Source organism: Aethalodelphis obliquidens, unplaced genomic scaffold (genome assembly GCF_003676395.1).
Source record: "Aethalodelphis obliquidens isolate GAN/ISIS:26980383/991018 unplaced genomic scaffold, ASM367639v1 scaffold28, whole genome shotgun sequence".
In the NCBI taxonomy this organism is placed as follows: Eukaryota; Metazoa; Chordata; class Mammalia; order Artiodactyla; family Delphinidae; genus Aethalodelphis; species Aethalodelphis obliquidens.
The window spans coordinates 17,037,541-17,056,309 of NW_020837972.1; the positions used below are offsets into that span (position 1 = coordinate 17,037,541).

The 18,769-nt window shown below is 40.1% G+C and overlaps 1 protein-coding gene across 8 annotated transcripts in view; it reads right to left on the reverse strand.

Annotated features, from left to right (window-relative positions):
- Positions 1-1,861: 1,861 nt before the first annotated feature.
- Positions 1,862-18,769, reverse strand: part of CLIP1 (CAP-Gly domain containing linker protein 1) — a 123,745-nt gene continuing 106,837 nt past the window's right edge. For 6 of the 8 annotated variants that reach the window (XM_027124898.1, XM_027124900.1, XM_027124899.1 and 3 more), the window contains 6 exons: positions 13,398-13,450; positions 7,390-7,507; positions 7,162-7,312; positions 6,573-6,622; positions 4,359-4,483; positions 1,862-3,575 (listed from right to left, as the gene is read on the reverse strand). In XM_027124898.1, the coding sequence (XP_026980699.1) occupies positions 3,350-3,575; positions 4,359-4,483; positions 6,573-6,622; positions 7,162-7,312; positions 7,390-7,507; positions 13,398-13,450 (723 nt within the window). In that variant the 3' untranslated portion in view covers positions 1,862-3,349. Of the gene's footprint in view, positions 3,576-4,358; positions 4,484-6,572; positions 6,623-7,161; positions 7,313-7,389; positions 7,508-13,397; positions 13,451-18,769 lie in introns of those variants that run through there. The other 2 variants (XR_003436754.1, XR_003436755.1) reach the window with 2 other exon arrangements.

An 18,769-nucleotide genomic window follows, 5' to 3' on the forward strand; every position in this document is an offset into this window, starting at 1 on the left:
GCGAGGCCCACAGACGCTGTCACGTGACGGCATGTTCACGTGACGAGGGCCGCTGACAGCAAGCCAAACCCGGAAACCGGAATCGGCGGGTGTCTGCTGCTCTCTCCCCAGGCCCTAGCGCCCGCCTCTTCCTTCCACTGCGTGGGTTCCGAGGCTCCCCATGAGCGACAGACCCGTCCAGACCCCGCCTCAGTCCAGGGCACCTCAGTTGGGCGCTGAGAATTGGGTTTAAGGGCAGAGACCGGATCCTACTCGTCCCGTTTAAAAATCGAGACTTTCATCTTAGCAGCAAGCATACTCGCTGTAAGGTGGCAACGAAGCTAAACTTGAATGGAAATCTTTTAAATTATAGCAATCAAAAAGGTCCTGCGCTTTGCCCTTTCGGTTTGTCGGCTAAAATCTACAAAGATGGCTAAGGGCTGAGGGAACCTTGAGTGACTTGTCTGTTCAGCTCTTCCTAGTAGACATTCACGCGACATGGTATTTCACACAAATACTATTCGATGTGGAATCTAGGTAAAATTTGCATGTTACCTCGTGAGTTGCGAGGGTGAAACAGGATGTAATTTACATCGTGTGATTTAATGTAAAAGGCTTAGCAGGGTGCCTGTTATTTAATAATTGCTAAATAACTAACTTATTAGGAAGATATATCCGTTTCAGTACTTTGAGGTGTAAAATTGGCTATTTGGGATCTGGTGAAAGGGGCTTGAAAATGTCTGGTCTTGCCTGGCTCCCTTCAACCCTTTATACACTGTTACTAAGAAAGGACTCGCTAAGCAATTACCATGGAGTATGAATAAGCAAAGAGCGGAATTTGGAGATGATACAGTAATCAACTATACATATTTACATACTTCCACTCTCAACTTCTTGACTCTATCAAAGACATTTAATTTTAAAATAACATGTTTCCACACGTGTAGACTGTTCCATGCCCTAGTTCACAGGGATTCTTCTCAACCTGTATCACAAACTCTTCTCACGTGCGCAGGTTTTTTGCTCAACGGAGAACGTGTATTATTTTAGCACCATCTGGGAGAATAAATGTTGAGCTCAGCAGGCCATGTCCTGAACTGGTAAATGAGGGCACACCCACGGTTAGCGAACTCTCAGGCATGCGTGGGTGCAAACGAGCAAGACTCGGATGATAAACGATCCTCTGCAAACAGGACCCGGATTCTAAACGATCAACAGAGGTGTTTTATTTGTGTAAAGACCCAACTGGTGATACTGCAGTACTACCGCAGTTGCCCTATAAATATCACAGACTTGTTTAGTGTTCGAGTTTTTTTCCTTTTAAAATGTATTTTTAATTGATATAATGGATATTTAATATTAATTTTAGGTGTACAACATCATGATTTGATATACGTATATGTTGTGAAATGGTCACCACAACAAATGTAGTTCATAGTTTTGAGTCTTTTCATCAATTCGGTCAAAGCTGAAGTCAAGGACCACTGTCGGGGTTATTTTTAGGTCAAAATAATGTTCAGTTGGTAACTCTGCTTTGGAAATATCTACCTGTGTGTGTGGGGGGGTCAGAGCTCATAAAACAGATTGCTTGGTTCAGTTATCATTTTGGAAAATACCACAACAGCTTTCACAGAGTTTCCTTCCAAAACTTCATGCTGTAATAGGTAGTGGGTACTACCTGGTGCCACTTACATTTCTGTCAGGTAACGTAGTGAGACATAGCAACGGGTAACCACCTTGGGTATTGACCTTATGCTGAATGGGTCATAGAATGCTTTGAGATAATTTCTTAAAAGCGGTTTATCAACAGACTGCAGTAGAAATTGCTATTTTGGTCTCTAGTGCTCGCTCACTTAAAGAAAAACCATTATGACAAATAAACCTGAGAATAATACCAGTTTACTACACTGGCCAAAAACAATAACCATTTATTAAAGTAGATACAGAACACTTGTTTGCTCAGATTTTAATATTGCTTTACATATTGTGTTTGTGAAACAGTTCCTATTATAATATGTTTATAACCCCAAATTTCAACTGACTACAGATTTTTCACTTGTCAAACACATAGTTGATAATCTTGAGAGGAAAATACATCAAAGGCATATATACAATTATAGAAGTTCTTATTATACATGTCTCATGGAAGATACATTTATTTATTACTTTTTACACATTCTAGGAGACATTCAAATGAAGATAAATAGATTCAAACTGGTTGATAAACTTCTTGTGGTTGAGGTCCTTCAGTTTATTTTTTGTGATAAGAAAATCCAAAATTATTAATGTTGAATTTCTCATCGTACATTCATCTAAAAACACAGTAAAAAAAAAAACGTGTAAAGATTGTAGATTGGTTAATTTAGGTGTTTTATAGTGGCTTATTATCTAATTAACTGACTGCTGGGGCTATCTGCTGGAGAAGGAAAAAAAAATCTGGAGAGAATTCTCCCAGTTATTTATATCTGATAAAGAAATAGAATGAAAACACAAAGAACAAGGAGCTGCAAAGCCACGTGATGCTATTTCTGGCCTAGTCCGTTAGGTCCTGATGAACATTTTAAGTGTTTTCTTTTTCATAAAGGTAAAAATCTGAAAAGAAAGACACATTGTATATGTTTTTTCCCAAAATAGAGATTTTACAAAAATATATACATATAATATATAGAAGCTGAAATTATGCAAAACCAATAAACAAAAAACACCATAGAAGAGTAAGTGGGTGCAGCATAGAGATTATAAAATGTCCCCACAGCAGTTTGGGGGCTTCCCCCTCCCTTTACCTGTTTCATGATTTTATAATCACACCTAAGTATCATCAAGCCTGAAATAAAGGCACTACTGATATCAGGTAGTGCAAAGAGCTCAGATATTTCTTTAAGTATAAAATATTTTAAATGAGTAGATGAATATGCAAAGTGGCACATTTTTTCAACTCATTCCAGTGTCAAAGTTTAACCAAAACATCTAAATATACAAACGCAGCCTGGAAATATTTTAGTGCAAATATGAAAAGTAACAGCATAATTTAAAGTTACTTAAATAAGGTATTGTGAGGGTAGGAGTCGTTCTCTGAGGTCTCCCTAGGGACAATTAATGTAATGGCATCTGGTGCAATGTCTTGTTAATACTTTTTAAATTCAAGAAGACAAAATCAGAGGTGAAAACTCACCTATTGATTATTCTAACTGATAAACTTATAAGGGGAGACTAAAAGGGAGATTTGTTGAAGATCAAAATATTTTCTTAGATTTGTTGATGGGGGGTCAAAAATAACATGAGTTCTCCTGAAGTCTGCACACACAATGCTGGTGGTCAGTTGCCTAAGCTAGTGCATCTGAGAAAGCCCAGTTCTGGATGTGAGGCTTCATCAGAAAGTCTCGTCGTCATTGCAGTTGGTTGCCCAGTGCCCGAACATCTCACAGATTTCACAGTAGGGGCGTTCCTCGCTCCGACTGCCGTGGTGTGTGGAATGGGGGGGGTCCTCAGACATCTGTGCCTGGGTAGGACAATCCTCTGTGTCGTGGAGATCAAAGCAGTCACATATGTCACAGAAGAGGCGAGGTTTCTTCTTGGACTGTTTCTCCTGGTCATCACTACAAATGTTAATGTGCATCATCAGAAACTCATCTCCATCAGAAGAAATTCAAGAGACAGTATCACTTGTAATGAACAAAAAATAAGCAAGAATTACGGCCCAGTCTGGGAGCCTCAAGTGTTTAAGTACTACGGTCCACGTTTTAAATTTTCACATCAAACCATTTCCACTCTCCTGCCAGATTTGTGGAAGTCAATTTATGGCCAAATGACCACAAAGCAACTGTTTCTCCAATCCACTGGAGAGCCTTTTTTTTTTTTAATTTTACTGATGACGTATAGTTGATTTACGTTTTGTTAATTTCTGCTGTATAGCAGAGTGACTCAGTTATACATATATATTCTTTTTAAAAATTTTTTATTGGAGTATAGTTGATTTACAATGTTGTGTTACCTTCTGCTGTACACAAAGTGAATCAGCCATACATGTATATAATTCCACTCTTTTTTAGATTCTTTTCCCATATAGGTCACCACAGAGTATGGAGTAGAGTTCCCTGTGCTATACTGTAGGTCCTTATTAGTTATCTATTTTAAATACAGTAGTGTGTATATGTCAATCCCAATCTCCCAATTTATCCCTCCCCCCGCTTTACCCCCTGGTAACTGTAAGTTTGTTTTCTACATCTGTAACTCTATTTCTGTTTGTACCATTTTTTTAGATTCCACCTAGAAGCGATATCATGCGATATTTGTCCTCTGTCTGGAGAACCTAACTTTAAAAACACACATTTATTTAGATGGAACTAAGGTTCTGCTCAGTATCGCTGGACGTGAAATACCTGTCATAATTGTTCATGTCGTCACCGTTCCCATTCAGGGCTGCTTCCGACATCATCTCCACCTTCATCTTGAGATCCTGATTCTTCCTCTGAAGGTCCACTATTACTGAATTTAGGAAATCAATCTGATTTTTTAGGAAAAAACAAAAGCAGATGTGTAAAATGTCTGAAATGTGTCCGCTGGAGCATCAAGAAGTCTACAAGTACACTCTCAGGCTGTGGCTGCAGAGTATATGCTGGAGTCGCAGGGGCCCACAGCAGCCATGACTCAACCGTGTTTTAGATTATGTTCACACACACACACACACACACACACACACACACACACACTGTACAGAAAGCGTAACCAGTTACTTATTACACTAAACTACAACTAAGCCAGGACTTTTATGTTCTGTAGATTTCAAAAAGCTCATGGAAATTCTCCTCCAACTACGATTTAACACTCACTTATTAGTCATGGTGGGATGGTAAATGGGTCTTCAGAGAAAAAGGAAGGCGTTTTAAAGAGAAGGCTTAAGCTCTCTTTCACCTGAGGAGGTGTGGCCACACACTGAAGGGGCAGCATTCAGGCCACCTGGGCCCAGAATTGGGGCAGTGGGATAACGAGATGACTGCCCACCAGGAGGAAACGCTCTTGTCCTAACCTGGCAAAGCAAGGGCACTTTAATTTAAAATCAGTAAGTTTCGGGACTTCCCTGACGGTCCAGTGGTTAAGACTCTGCGCTTCCAATGCAAGGAGCGAGGGTTCGATCCCCAGTCAGGGAACTAGATCCCACATGCCGCATGGTGCAGCCAAGAAAAGAAAAAAATCCGTAAGTTTCTTCCTTCTTCCACAGATACAAAGGTCTCATTTCTCTAAATGTCCATTGGGGAAAAAAATCCCATTTTACAGTATTAAAAAATACATCTGTGTGTGTGTATATACTCATACATACACATCCACTTTTTAAGGAAATGTCAGGCCTTTTTCTCCTGCTGGGGCAGTTATGAAACAAAGCTAGAAATCACTAGCTTTGTGATTCTCTGCAGAATCTCCCTTCTGCCATTGAAGGCAAGACCCACTGAATCTCATCTCACTTCTCAAACTGTATTTTCTAAAGACTTTACCCTGTTAGCAGATACATATCAGAAAGGGGGGAAAAAGCCACAAAATGGATGTAAGTACAGTGGGAAACCACACACACACACGTGCTCACAAATTAGGAAACATAAAACAAACCATTTGCTGATTGGAAGAAAAGCGTTGGCAGTGGCAGATGAAACAAACGGAAGCGGAAAGGAAGGGGGAAAGAGAAAACATTGTGAATTAAGTTTGTGCTCATCAGACATACAAACTAAGCAGAGACAATGCTATTCAGGGTAAATCAGGCTGTGCGTTGAATCCTTACATGCCTTTCAAAGGAGATGTCATAACTAAAACAAATCACTAATGCACTGAGTTTCTCTTTTATTTAAAAGTGAAAGAAGGCTTTCGTACCTTTGAATTTTGAATGAGACAAGTATGTCCAAAATATATAATAAAAATTGAAAATAGATGTTTGTTGCTTGTGGGCTATACATTTCCAAAAACAGAATAGTTTGCCTCCATATAATACCATTTTTAAAACTAAGGCTATTTTGATAATTTTGGCTTTAGGAAACAGTTTTCAAGAGCCCTGTCTTTTTAAGGTAAAGATGAGGAAGGAACCTTTTATGGAGCAATTCTACTTCTATGAATTTATCCTAAAGAAATATTAGTATATCTGTAAAATGATAGGTGTTCAAGACAGTTCATTATAGCATTATTTATAATACACCTAAAAGATCAGAAAACATCCCAAATGTCATGTCAACCAATAAGGCCTGATTAAATTATGGTACACCCACATAACGGAATACTATACAGCTATAAAAAGTGAAGTGCAGATCAGTTTATGTAATATGCCCCCATATGTGTAAAAAAAAGGAGGTGGAAAGACTATTAATCTTGGTTTGTATGTACATTTAAAAAATCTCTGAAAAAATAAAAAAGACATTAATAACCCTGATTACCTGTTTGGGGGGCTAGGAACTGAGCAGGAGATGGTGTTTGGAGGGAGATTTTTTTATTTTATTTTTACTGTATTTTTAACGTTGTTTAATGTTTAGAACATATGAATACATTACCTATTCAAAAGATTAAATGATTTTTTAAAAATAGCAAGTAAGCAAAGCAAAAGGAAGGAATATTACCTGACTCTCCTGGGCTCTTTCATCCTCTTCTGCCTGAGTATCAGTATTACCTTATATTTAAAAAAAGAAAAAAAAAAGTGGAGGGGGGATTTTTTAAAAATTGCAATCTTATTTCCTTGTTACTGCATTGAAAGGGCCAGTGTTAGAAACGCATTCTCATGTGGAATCCGCACATGCGCCTCTCTGAGAACACGTTTGAAGTTCCTGTCTCTTCTCTGGACCCCTCGGACACGGTCGTCCTCTCTCAGGCCGGCCCACTGCGGGGAGGAACGCCGGTCACGGTCACGGCCGTCATTTCCTCCTCCCCGGCAGGGCACCTGCAGAAGCCGCGGCTGCTGCTGGGGTGGCAGTTATCACCCACTGTCTTATACAAACTTCTGCCGATGCTCAGGACCACGGGAAGGTCCGGAAGTGGGGACCGGCAGGCGCGCCCCTCTGCGTGGGGCCTCATCCGACTACAGGCGGGCGGGCCCGGCACAGAGCGGCCCCGTCGGCGCGGCGCAGCAGCCGCCTACAAAGGGTGCGCCCGCCACGAACCCCGCGTCTGCGGGAAGCAGCGGTGTCGGGAGGAAGCACGTGGCCATTTTACCTGACGAGCTGCTGAGCTGCCTCTTGTGTTCTTTGAGTTGAAGCTCCAAGTTCTTTACCTTGAGCTCAAGCTTCGCCTTGTCGGACTCTAGAGACTGAACGACTGCGCGCAAGGACTTGGCGGAGGCGTTCTCTCCCCTGAGCGCTGTGACCTGCAACACACGGCTTGGCTCAGCTTCCGGTCGGAACACGGACGGGTACCGCCAGGGTCCCCGAGGTGGTACTCTACCTCATTCCTCAGCTTTTCCAGCTCTGCATCCTTTTCTGTGAGTAAGGCACTAGTAATACTGATGGATTTCTGCAAGGAAGCCTTTTCTTCATCTGCGTCTTTTATTAGCTTGGATTCTCTAAAAGACCAAAGAGTTAAAAATTCCAGAAATCAACCGAGAGAGCGGTCAGTGGACAACTGTCCTAGAACAAACGCGCAATTAACTTTAGCTAATTTACAGGGATAAAGTATCACGGGGAAGTTTTACAGGGGGTTAAGGCTATTACGCTTGCAGAATGTTACTTGAAATTTTACTTACTGTGAGGGGAGAAAAAGTTTACCTATGCAGAGACATGCCAGAATCTGCATATCATTGTATCCGTATGAATTTAAAGAAACAAGTTAATAACTTTGGAAGACGCAGAATTAAAAAACAAGACTGTTGCACCCCCAAAGAATTACTTTAAAAATCTAACCCCCCCAGATGAATTCTGTTACTTCTTGAATAAATCATTACCAAGCAATACCAACAATTAAAATACACACATGCAAAGCGATTATACAGATGTCATGCAGAGCAGTTTTATGCTGGAAGTATCGATTGGTTCTCACTAATTTCAGTAACTTTCAGCAAGTTCCAAGAGTGTGTTTTGGAGATCTTCTGGGCCAAAACAGTAGCAGAGATTATTACCACTATTCAAACGGAAGGATTATTACTTTTCGTCCATAGACTCTGAAGAGGACAGACATTAAGTTGCTCATAGAAATCAAAGGTAATGACATAAAGGCTAGAACGGAAATGTGAAGATGGATTTCCAGGTGTAGAATGGAAGCCAAGGGGCATCTGGAGGGAGAAGGTCAGCACACGGGATGTATGTTCTCAGGCCGACCCAGCATTTGGTTATCAGCACAGGGATGGGGACCGGGCTTTCCAGGAGACGAGAACATTTATCTTGGAGTCAGGGGAGTGAGAAAAGAAAGGGAAAGATGAAGGGAAGACAGGGGAAGAGGGCAAGACACAATGGAGACAACCCCAGAGGGCAGGCTACTATGTGTTTATAAATGTGTGAGTGTATTTAAATTTTTGTGGTGAAAATTCAAACGTGCCAAGGTCACGAAAGCCAAGGAAAGACTGAGGAGCTGTCACAGATGGGACAACTAAATGCACTGTGGTCCCCTAGACTGGATCCTGGGAGAGAAAAAAAGACATGAATGGAAAAATTGGGGAAATATGAACAACGTCTAGAGGCTGGCTAAGAGTACTGGACCAATGTTACTCTCTTAGTTTGGATCACAGGACCAGGGGATGTAAGATGTGCCCGTGAGGGGAAGCTGGGTGAAGGGAATGTGGGACCTCCAGGTACGACCTTTGCAGCTCTTCTGGAAACCTCAGATTTTGAAATAATAAGTTTTTAAAAAATGACATGCAGTGTGAAACAAGAGGAAAAAAGACCTTGTATCACAAAAATATTTGGGGAAAACACAGCTGGAGAAAAATTTCCTGGCCAGCCCTCAGGCCATACAACCTACTCATTTGCATCCACGTAGATAATCATCAGTGAGAGTTCATGGCTTAAACCACAACAAACCAAATTACTCCCGGTTCTATTAGAAGTAACTGGGTGAATGCAGAGCATGTAGTGGTTCAGTATGTCTTCGAACCAACTGGAGGGATTGGAAACTGAGGCCCAGGTTAGAAATGGCAGAATGTCTGTCTGGTTAGTGAGACCCAAGATATCCGGCACACGAATTACAGAATTCTCATGGTTTATGGTAAACTGAAATTCTATTCTACACAAAGATGAAAAATATAAGTGTATTTATCTCATTGTGTGGCTTACACTTCCACCCCAGAATAAGTAGTAAGAAAAGAATCTGAGACTTACAGAAAATGTCTTGAATTCAACACCCAAGCATTATATGAACACTTGGTGCTGTTAAATTACTAACTGCATAACACCTCGCTAGGAAATAGGATCCTGTTTAAGTAAAAACAACAACAACAACAAACAAACAAAACCCCAAAGATTTAAGTGAAAGGAATGTACACAGGCATTTTTTCCACCTGGCAAGTAAATATCTGATTTTATCCAAAGATTCAATAACTCTTGGGCTCTTTAAGTTTCTATTAAACTTATTTGGTAGTTCACTCTATTATAAAAACCGTTTCAAGAGATTCACTTGTAAATCCAACTCAAATTTGAAAGATGCGATTTTAAATGCTTTTACTGAGAAATACCAGGATTTGGGGGTTAACGGATTTAGATTCTTCTGTAATCAGGACTCTAGTTAGTCAAGCTCTCACAGGTTCTTCGTGTTAGGGAGGGATGAGGCCGTCATCAGCCGGCAGAAGGAAGAAGGAGCAGGTATCTTTGCTTATTGCCACACACGTCCACCCTCTAAGTGAGGCTGCTTTCTAAGAAGATGGCAAGCAGATGTTTCTCATACAAAAGTTGTCAAAAGATGCGTGGTTAAAAAAGGGACCTGACTTGTGCTGTGTACACCAAATGAAGGGACAAATAGACCCTGGCAGCTCATCTTTGTGACAGGTCTTCAATGTTACCATCTTAGGTGATTTCTAAGCCCAAATCCCACCGTGCAAACCAAGAGGGGCTAAATTAAACCATTTATGCCAGCATCACTGACACCTGAGTCACACATCGCATTGACAGTAAGGCCTGTGTTACTTTAAAGCCATGCTGGCCCCAGTGACTTGGCGTTACTAAAAGTGTCAAGAAGGGAAGATAAACATAACATGAAAGAAGGGTTATAGGGGCCAGAAATCTTTCCCCCAAGGGAACATATTACCCAGATTCTTTCCTTACTACTTACATAAGAAAGAAATTCCAGTAATGAAGCAAATACCTTAAAGTGTTACTGGGCAAGCCTTAAAAATGCAAGATAACAAGAACCAAATATTAGGAACATGAAGAGAACTGCAAATGCAGTAAGGAGAACTCAATTTGCACTGAAGTTCTGTGCTGTATATAGATATAAAAAAGATATGTGTGCGTGTGTGTGTATGTATATACTGCTGAGAATATTTTACAAAACAAAAGCAAGACACAGAGGGACAAAGGCAGCCAAAAAATATATACAACAATTTTGTTTACTAAAAATATATGAAATTTATTTATTATAACGTGGATAGACTTTCTTTAGTCTTACCATTAAAGACACACAGATATAGCAAAGGAAGCAAGAGTAGGAAAGGGAAAAGAGAGGGGTGAAATGAGCATTGATCAGTAGCGCAAGCTTGGAGACAGTCAGACAGTTAGCAACCCACAGTGAGCTGAATGAGCTGGAGTGGCAGTGACCTCTTCAGGACTGGTGGACGGGGACTGTCGGCCAGTTTTCCTTCCTGACAGGAATCTTGCCTTGACACACACAGAATTAATCCTGACTCTACAAGTCCACAGCTAAGATGATGGCTCTGGAGTTCCTTCTAGGACATCAAAAAGCCTAGAGAAGGGAGGGGAGCCAAACAGGTTCCCAAATCTGCTGTAGGCTCTCTGGCCAGAGGGACACACGTCTCTACTTCCATCCATTACAGCGGTCCAGGTTGGCTCTGCTTTATCTACCAGACGTGTTGGAACCTGTTCTGAAAGAGGTTTCCCTAACTTGGAGACCACTTTCCCAAAGAAATAATTACATTTTTAAGCTAAGAGAAAAACTTATACTACGTGTTGCTTGCAATTCGATGCTAGATAGCAAAAAGACGAAGTACAAAAGGGTGATACTAATTTCCTAACGATAAGTAGCTTCACCCTACATCAGGAGTAAGTACTGCACTTCAACATAATGAACAACAGTTTGAATGAAGCAATCATATACTATGTTGACTGTGTATGTTCAGTTCTCACCTCTAAATTAAACTGTTGGCTAAGATCAGTTCTTGCATGAACCACTACATTTCAAATATCTTCATGATTTAAGTACTTTCCAGATTCGTAAATTAAGAAAGTATCCAATTCTTTTTAGTACTCTATGCTACAGGTACTTAACTATTACACACATAGACCTACATACGAATCCCTTACCAAACTGACCTTCAGAAGCTATTTAAGGCCCCCAAAATATTAGCTAAAATATCTTTGCATTCAGAGTTCTGAAAGAGACATAACTTTCCATGAGGATTAATTAACAATTTGATTTAAAAAGTTCTAAATATAAGAAACTAAGTTTTAACATTTTTCACTCCCAGAAAAAATATCATCTTTATCTGCGTTTATTGATTAAGAGTAATAATTATCCAGGACCTAAAATGGGAGCAGGGTGAGATAAGAAGAGAGGAATGGACAAGTACCCAAATTTGTTCTATCTTTTTAAGCCGTGAAAAAAGTCACATGTCTAATCACATTTTGAGAGGCATGTAATTTAGTCAAAGTCACATGAAAAGGACTGACAAAGCAATAGCATCTTTATTTTTAAAAGAGATTAAAAAGTAAACATAAATAGATGTACAGTGAAAAAAGAGCCCTTGTAAACATCTGAAGTCCTGGGCCTTGTGTCTGCATCTGAGCTCTTGGCCAAGTTGCCTAACTTGGGGGGTTTTAGTTTCATCATTTTTCAATGCAAGCCCCACCATATATTTCAGTGGTTTGTTTAGAGATATGAGAACTTTGTGAATTTCAAGGGCTACATAAATGCAAAGGGATTACATCAGTACTCACACCAGCCTGTTTCTATTCATTCCCTTGTCAGAATGCCTCAGGAATAAGTGCTATCAATTTGTTCACACACCCTTGACAACTGCATACATGGGGTTCTTTTTAAAGAAACAAAGCCTTATTCATGGAAAATTAAACATCCCAAGGCCCCCACGGGGGGGAGCTGTGCTTGTACCTGGGCCCCAGATTAAGGCACGGCAGGCCAGTCACCGCAGCTCATAGGCACTGGGCGAACACCTGGCTGGACCGGGGGTGTGGCAGTCATGAAACACACATGCATTCTGATGTGAAAGTTTAAAGAACAATGAGTCTAAGGATGTCTTTAAAAAAGAAAGGAGGAAGGCACCCCTGAACTGAGGCCTAATTTCCTTTAGAAGGCAGCTTATGGAACCCAAATATCTTTGTGGGCTAAATACAGCCCTCGACTCTGAAGCAGCCGCCATGCTGGCAGGAGGGACAAACGTCAGCATAATCGCATGCGTCAGTGGTCAGTAAGGGAGACTTCCTCTGCTCTGACAAGTAAGAATAAAATGCTCTGCAAGACCATGAAGGAATTCTTTTTCTTTTCTATTTCATTTTCTTATTATTTTTTAATTGAGGTATAGAAGAATTCTTGATTATACTATTCCTAAAGGTTTATTTTTCTTTTTGTAATTAATAAGACAAAAAACGCCTGTCACTGTTGTGATGTACTCTACAGCAAACCACGGTACAGGCTGTGGCTCTTAGCAACGGTATACACTATGCCTACTTGGCATGCAGAGTAAAGCAGAGAATTTCTCTAGACACAAACTACACATTTTATAAAAGCAGACAGAGACCGTCAGAAAGCATAAGCACCAGGCTTCTACGTGATGACTCCTGGGGGCCCGTTTATCCTTACTCCAAAGTACTGGAAGCTTCCATGTGAACAGCATTCGATCATCGTCAAAGAATAACAAATAACAAAGCTCTTTTTAAGAAAGTTAGTAGAAACATTTAAAATGTTTCCCATTATTACTGAGAAAATGAAAGTTTTATATAACTGAATTTATTTGCAGATTAGGTAACATTATAGCACTTTAGTTACTGAAACTAGGAGGCAAACAGTGTAATACGAGACAACCTAATTTAGAACATTTCTGGACAAACGCAACTGAACGTGGCTTAAAAATCGAACTATTCTTTCAGTAATTCATACTGAAACTCTTACAAATTTGTCAATTGTGAGTACCAAACGATCACGATGCAATTTTCTGAATATAAGAAGGTCGTATGTTTTCTACAAGTCACTGTACACAGCGTGTTCTAACATTTTCCTTATTAAACACACACACACACACACACACACAAAACAATATATAAAAAAAGAAAGCCTACCTCTTTTTCATTTCTAACAACTGATTATTGAGCACAGATCTCTCTTCTTCCAGCTGGGAAAAAAAACACACACACAACAAAAAGGTCAGTTCATAACAGACAGGCCAGTTTCTCATCCCCCAGGTCACATTCCCATGCTCCAGGACCGCTAAAGCCAAGGGCTTTCCTCAGAGGCAGTGAAAAAGGACCAAGTGTACATCAGGGACCTGAGAGTTAAAATATTAAACAATACCATGTACATGCCATATCTTCGACATTCAATAAATGTTTCCTTCATTTGTTAGACGAATGAGTGAAAACTTCACTATTAACATTCTGGTTCCTTTACTGAAACAAAAGGAGTCAAAGGTCACTAACTTGTGTAGGGCTAGGAACAGGTAATTTATTCTACACGGGCCTTATCTTATGCCTGCTATATCCAGGCATTTCTTTCTCACCTATAAAATAAGAAAGTTACAGAAGAATTTCCAGTGGCCCTTTAGTTCTAAAATTCTGTTATTCTATTAAGGATAAAAAACAAGAGATTCAGCTAGTCAATCTTGTGAGAAAAGATTCACCTCTACCCACAATCTGTACCACATACAGTTTAGCCAAATACAGTACCAATTTTAACTCACACTGTTAATAAAACAAAGAGGTGACAGAAGCTCTTACATGGTTTTTTGGAATCAAAGGATAACACCAAAGACTACGTAATGGTTTCCAACCATTTGGGAGTGGCAGAATTTAAGTCACTAATTCATGATAAGTAGTCGTGGTCTCGTTTCTGATTATGTGTCAGTTATGTACATGCTTCACTATAAAGGTCTTTTATACTTTAAAAGTTCTTAAATATAAACATGTATGTTTTGAACATAAGTTTATCAAGAAATCTATAGAGGTTAACACACAGTTTTTTTCCACTGTAGACTCTCTCCTTTCCTAGTCCATTAAGATAAATGCTTTTGCTGCATGAGTAATTCACAGATATATTTAGAAATTTGTAAAGAGTAAAAGGAAGGAAAAACAGTGGGAGGCAAACTTTAAAGGAATGAAACAAGAGGGAGAACATCTGGAGAGTGGGATGTAGAGACGAGAGGGGCTCTCATTTTTTTCTTTTGTACCCTTTTATATGGTTTATATTTATTTTTTAAACAAGGAAGCTGTTTAACTTTTATAGTTAAAAAAATTTTAAAAGAAATAAACAAGACTGGGAAATGACTACAATGAAGATATAAATGGGGCTTCCCTGGTGGCGCAGCGGTTGAGCGTCCGCCTGCCAATGCAGGGAACGCAGGTTTGTGCCCCGGTCCGGGAGGATCCTACATGCCGCGGAGCGGCTGGGCCCGTGAGCCATGGCCGCTGAGCCTGCGCGTCCGGAGCCGGTGCCCCACAACGGGAAGGGCCAAAAAAGAAAAGGGCCCGGGAAACCAAAAAAAAAAAAAAAAAAAAAGATATAAATGGATAAATGACATGGCAGATAATTCACAACAGGGAAAATACAAATAATTAATAAACACTTGGAAAATCATTCAACACTGCAAAGAATAAGTATGCAGAGATTCTCCCCATTTCTTGGAGGCTGAATTTCTTGTTCCTGAATTTCCACAGAACAGAAGTTTAGGATACTTATTGTACTGATTCTTCATAGGAAATAATGTTTTTTTCTGCTTCTGGTCCAGGATCCAATCCAGGATAACAAGCTTCATTTAGTAGTCAAATTTCTTTAGCCTGTCTAGTTCCTCATTCTTTCCTTGTCTTTTGTGACCTTGACTTTTTTTTTTTTTTTGGCTGCAGCTTGTGGGATTTTAGTTCCCTGACCAGGGATTAAACAAGGGCCTTCAGCAATGAGAGCTCGGAGTCCTAACCACTGGACCGCCAGGGAATTCCCTGACCTTGATAGTTTTTTTTGACCTTGACATTTTTGAAGAGCACAGAGGCGAGTAGAATGTCCGTCAATTTGGATTCACCTGACATTTCCACATGAGTAGAGTCAGACTATGCACTTTTTGGCAGAAACACCACAGAAGTGATCCCATGTCCTTCTCAGTGTGTGATATTAAGAGGCACACAGTGTCGATTTTCGGTGAGGGTAACTTCAATCACTTGGCTAAAGAAGAATCTTCCATGTTTCTCCACTGTAAAAATACTACTATTTTGTGAAGAGATACTCTGAAACTATGTAAACATTCTGTTCCTTAACAAAATTTCACCCACTGGTTTTAGCACCAACTGATGACTCTTGCCGAAATAATTACCACGATGGATACCAAACAGTGATTTTCTAATTCCATCATTTCACGTTCTTACCAGTTGGCATTTTACCATAAGGAAGAGCTTTCCTTTTTTTTTTAGAAAGGCATTCCTATCTATCTATCTTTCTGTCTATCTATCTATCTATTTATGGCTGTGTCGGGTATCCGTTGCTGCCCACGGGCTTTCTCTAGTTGCGGTGAGCAGAGGCTACTCTTCGTTGTGGTGCGTGGGCTTCTCATTGCAGTGGCTTCTCTTGTTGTGGAGCACGGGCTCTAGGCGCACGGGCTTCAGTAGTTGTGGCTCGCGGGCTCTAGAGCGCAGCCTCAGTAGTTGTGGCGCATTGGCTTACCTGCTCCGCGGCATGTGGGACCTTCCCAGACCAGGGATTGAACCGTGTTCTCTGCACTGGCAGGCGGATTCTTAATTACTGCACCACCAGAGAAGTCCCAGGAAGGGCTTTCATTTTTCCCTCATTTACTTATTTATATCTGTTTCCATGGCATATTTATATATCATGGTTTCTTATTTTATTCAATAGGCTATAATCCATTACTATCATTATTTCTTTTTTTTTCATTCATTATTTCTTTTGATGCTCAAATTATCTCAGATTTGGCCAGTGGAAGCCCCTCCAACATGGTTCTGATAGGTTTCTGACTAATCCCCAGTTCTTTAAGCACTTCTTTGCTTCTTGGTACACAAGATATTCCAGGCTCATCTTGTAGTCTTTCTGTCTCAGCCCTGGAATCAGCCATTTCTCTAAGGACCTTTTAGTAGGGAAGAGTATTTAGAAACCAAAATCTAGGTAGTTAGGTATGCTCATGATATTGGAGTGTTATTACTTCTAAGCCCTGTCAGTGGACTTGACCAAAATTTGAAACTTCTGCTCTTCAAAAGACACTGTTAAGAAAGTGTAATGAGAATACAGACTGAGAGAAAACACTTGCAAAACTCAATCTGATCAAGGACTTGTATCCAGAACATATTAAGAGCTCTTACAACTTAATAATACACAGACTACAAACCAAACCTTAAAATGGGCAAAAGATCTGAACAGACACTTGACCAAAGAAGCAGCTCAAAATCATTAGCCATCAAGGAAACGCAAATTAAAACTACACCTGAGATACTTGGGTTATCACTTCTAGTTTCATGTCATTGTGGTCAGAGAACATACTTTGCAGGATATGATGAGACTTGTTTTATGGCCTAGCATATGGTCTACCCTGGAGAACGTTCCACGTGCACTTGAGGAGAATGTGTCTTCTACTACTGTTGAATGGAGTGATCTAAAGATGACTGTTAGGCTTAGCTGATGTTCAAGTCTTCTCCTTCCTTGTGGATCTTCTGTCTAGTTGTTCTAACCATTACTCAAATAGAATACTGAAATCTCCAACTATTATTGCTGAATTATCTATTTCATCCTTTAATTCTGTCAGTTTTTGCTTTCTGTATTTTAGGGCTCTGCCATTAGTTGCATATATATTTGTAATTGTATTTTCTTGAGGGATTGATCTTTTTACCATTATAAAATTTCTTCCTCTTTTTCTAGTAACAATTTTTTTTTTTTTCGGTATGCGGGCCTCTCACTGTTGCGGCCTCTCCCGTTGCGGAGCACAGGCTCCGGACGTGCAGGCTCAGCGGCGACAGCTCACGGGCCTAGCAGCTCCGCAGCATGTGGGATCTTCCCAGACCGGGACACGAACCCGTGTCCCCTGCATCGGCAGGCAGACTCTCAACCACTGCGCCACCAGGGAAGCCCCAATGATGCTTTTTAAAAATTAATTCTGCTGATGTCTGCATTTTAATCAGTGTTTAACTCACTTACATTTAATGTTATTATGCATAAGGTTACATACTTTTTTTTTCAATTATTTTTTTAAAGAAGTTTCAGGTTCACAGCAAAATCAAACAAAAGGTACAGAGATTTCCCATAACTCCGTGTCCGCACACATGTACAACCTTCTCCACTATCAACATCCCACAGGACAGCGGTGCATGTTACAATCAGTGACACATCATTACCATCCAAATTTCCATAGTTTACATTAGGTTCAGTCTTGGTGTTGTATATCCTACGAGTTTTGACAAATGGATAAAGACACGTAGCCACCATTGTAGTATTGTACAGAATAGTTTCACTGCCCTAAAGACCCTTGGTACTCTGCCTATTCATCACTCCCTCCCCCTTTTGCCCCTCACAACCACTATATTTTTGTCCCCATAGTTTTGTCTTTTCCAGAATGCCGTATCTTTGGAACCATACAGTATGTTGCCTTTACAAATTGGCTTCTTTCACTCTGTAATATGCATTTAAAGTTCCTCCATCTATTTTCATGGCTTGATAGGTCATTTCATTTTGGTGCTGAGTAATATTCCATCATCTGGATGTACTTCAGTTTATTTGTCCACTCACCTATTGAAGGACATCTTGGTTGCTTCCAAGTTTTTGGCAATTGTGATTAACTCTGCTGTAAACATCCATGTGCAGGATTTTGTGTGGACACAGATTTTCAGTTCATTTGGGTAAATACCAAGGAGCCCAATTACTGGATCATATGGTTAGAGTATGTTTAGTGTTGTAAGAAACTGCTGAGCTGTCTTCCAAAGCAGCTGCACCGTTTTGCATTCCCAGCCGGGAATGAGAATTTCTGTTGCTCCACGTCTCCATCAGCATTTGGTGTTACCAGAGTTTTGGATTCTGGCCATTCTAACAGGTGTGTAGTATGATCTCACTGTGAACTGATAATTCCCTAATGACATCTGATACTGAGCACCTTTTCATATGCTTACTTGCCATCTACATGTCTTATCTGGTGAGGTGTCTGTTGAGGTCTTTTGTCCATTTTTTAATTGCACTCTTAATTTTCTTGTTCTTAAGTCTTACAAGTTCTTTGTATATTTTGGCCGACCGTCCTTCATTACATGTGTCTTTTGTAAAAATTTTCTCCCGGTCAGCAGCTTGTCTTCTCATTCTTTTCACGTTGTTTTTCACGGAGTAGAAGTTTTTAATTTTAAGAAAGTTCAGTTTATCAATTCTTTCTTTCACGATCATGTCTTTGGGGTTGTATCTAAAGTCGCCTGCATACTCAAGGCCATCTAGGTTTTCCCGTTATTTTCTAAGAGTTTTATAGTTA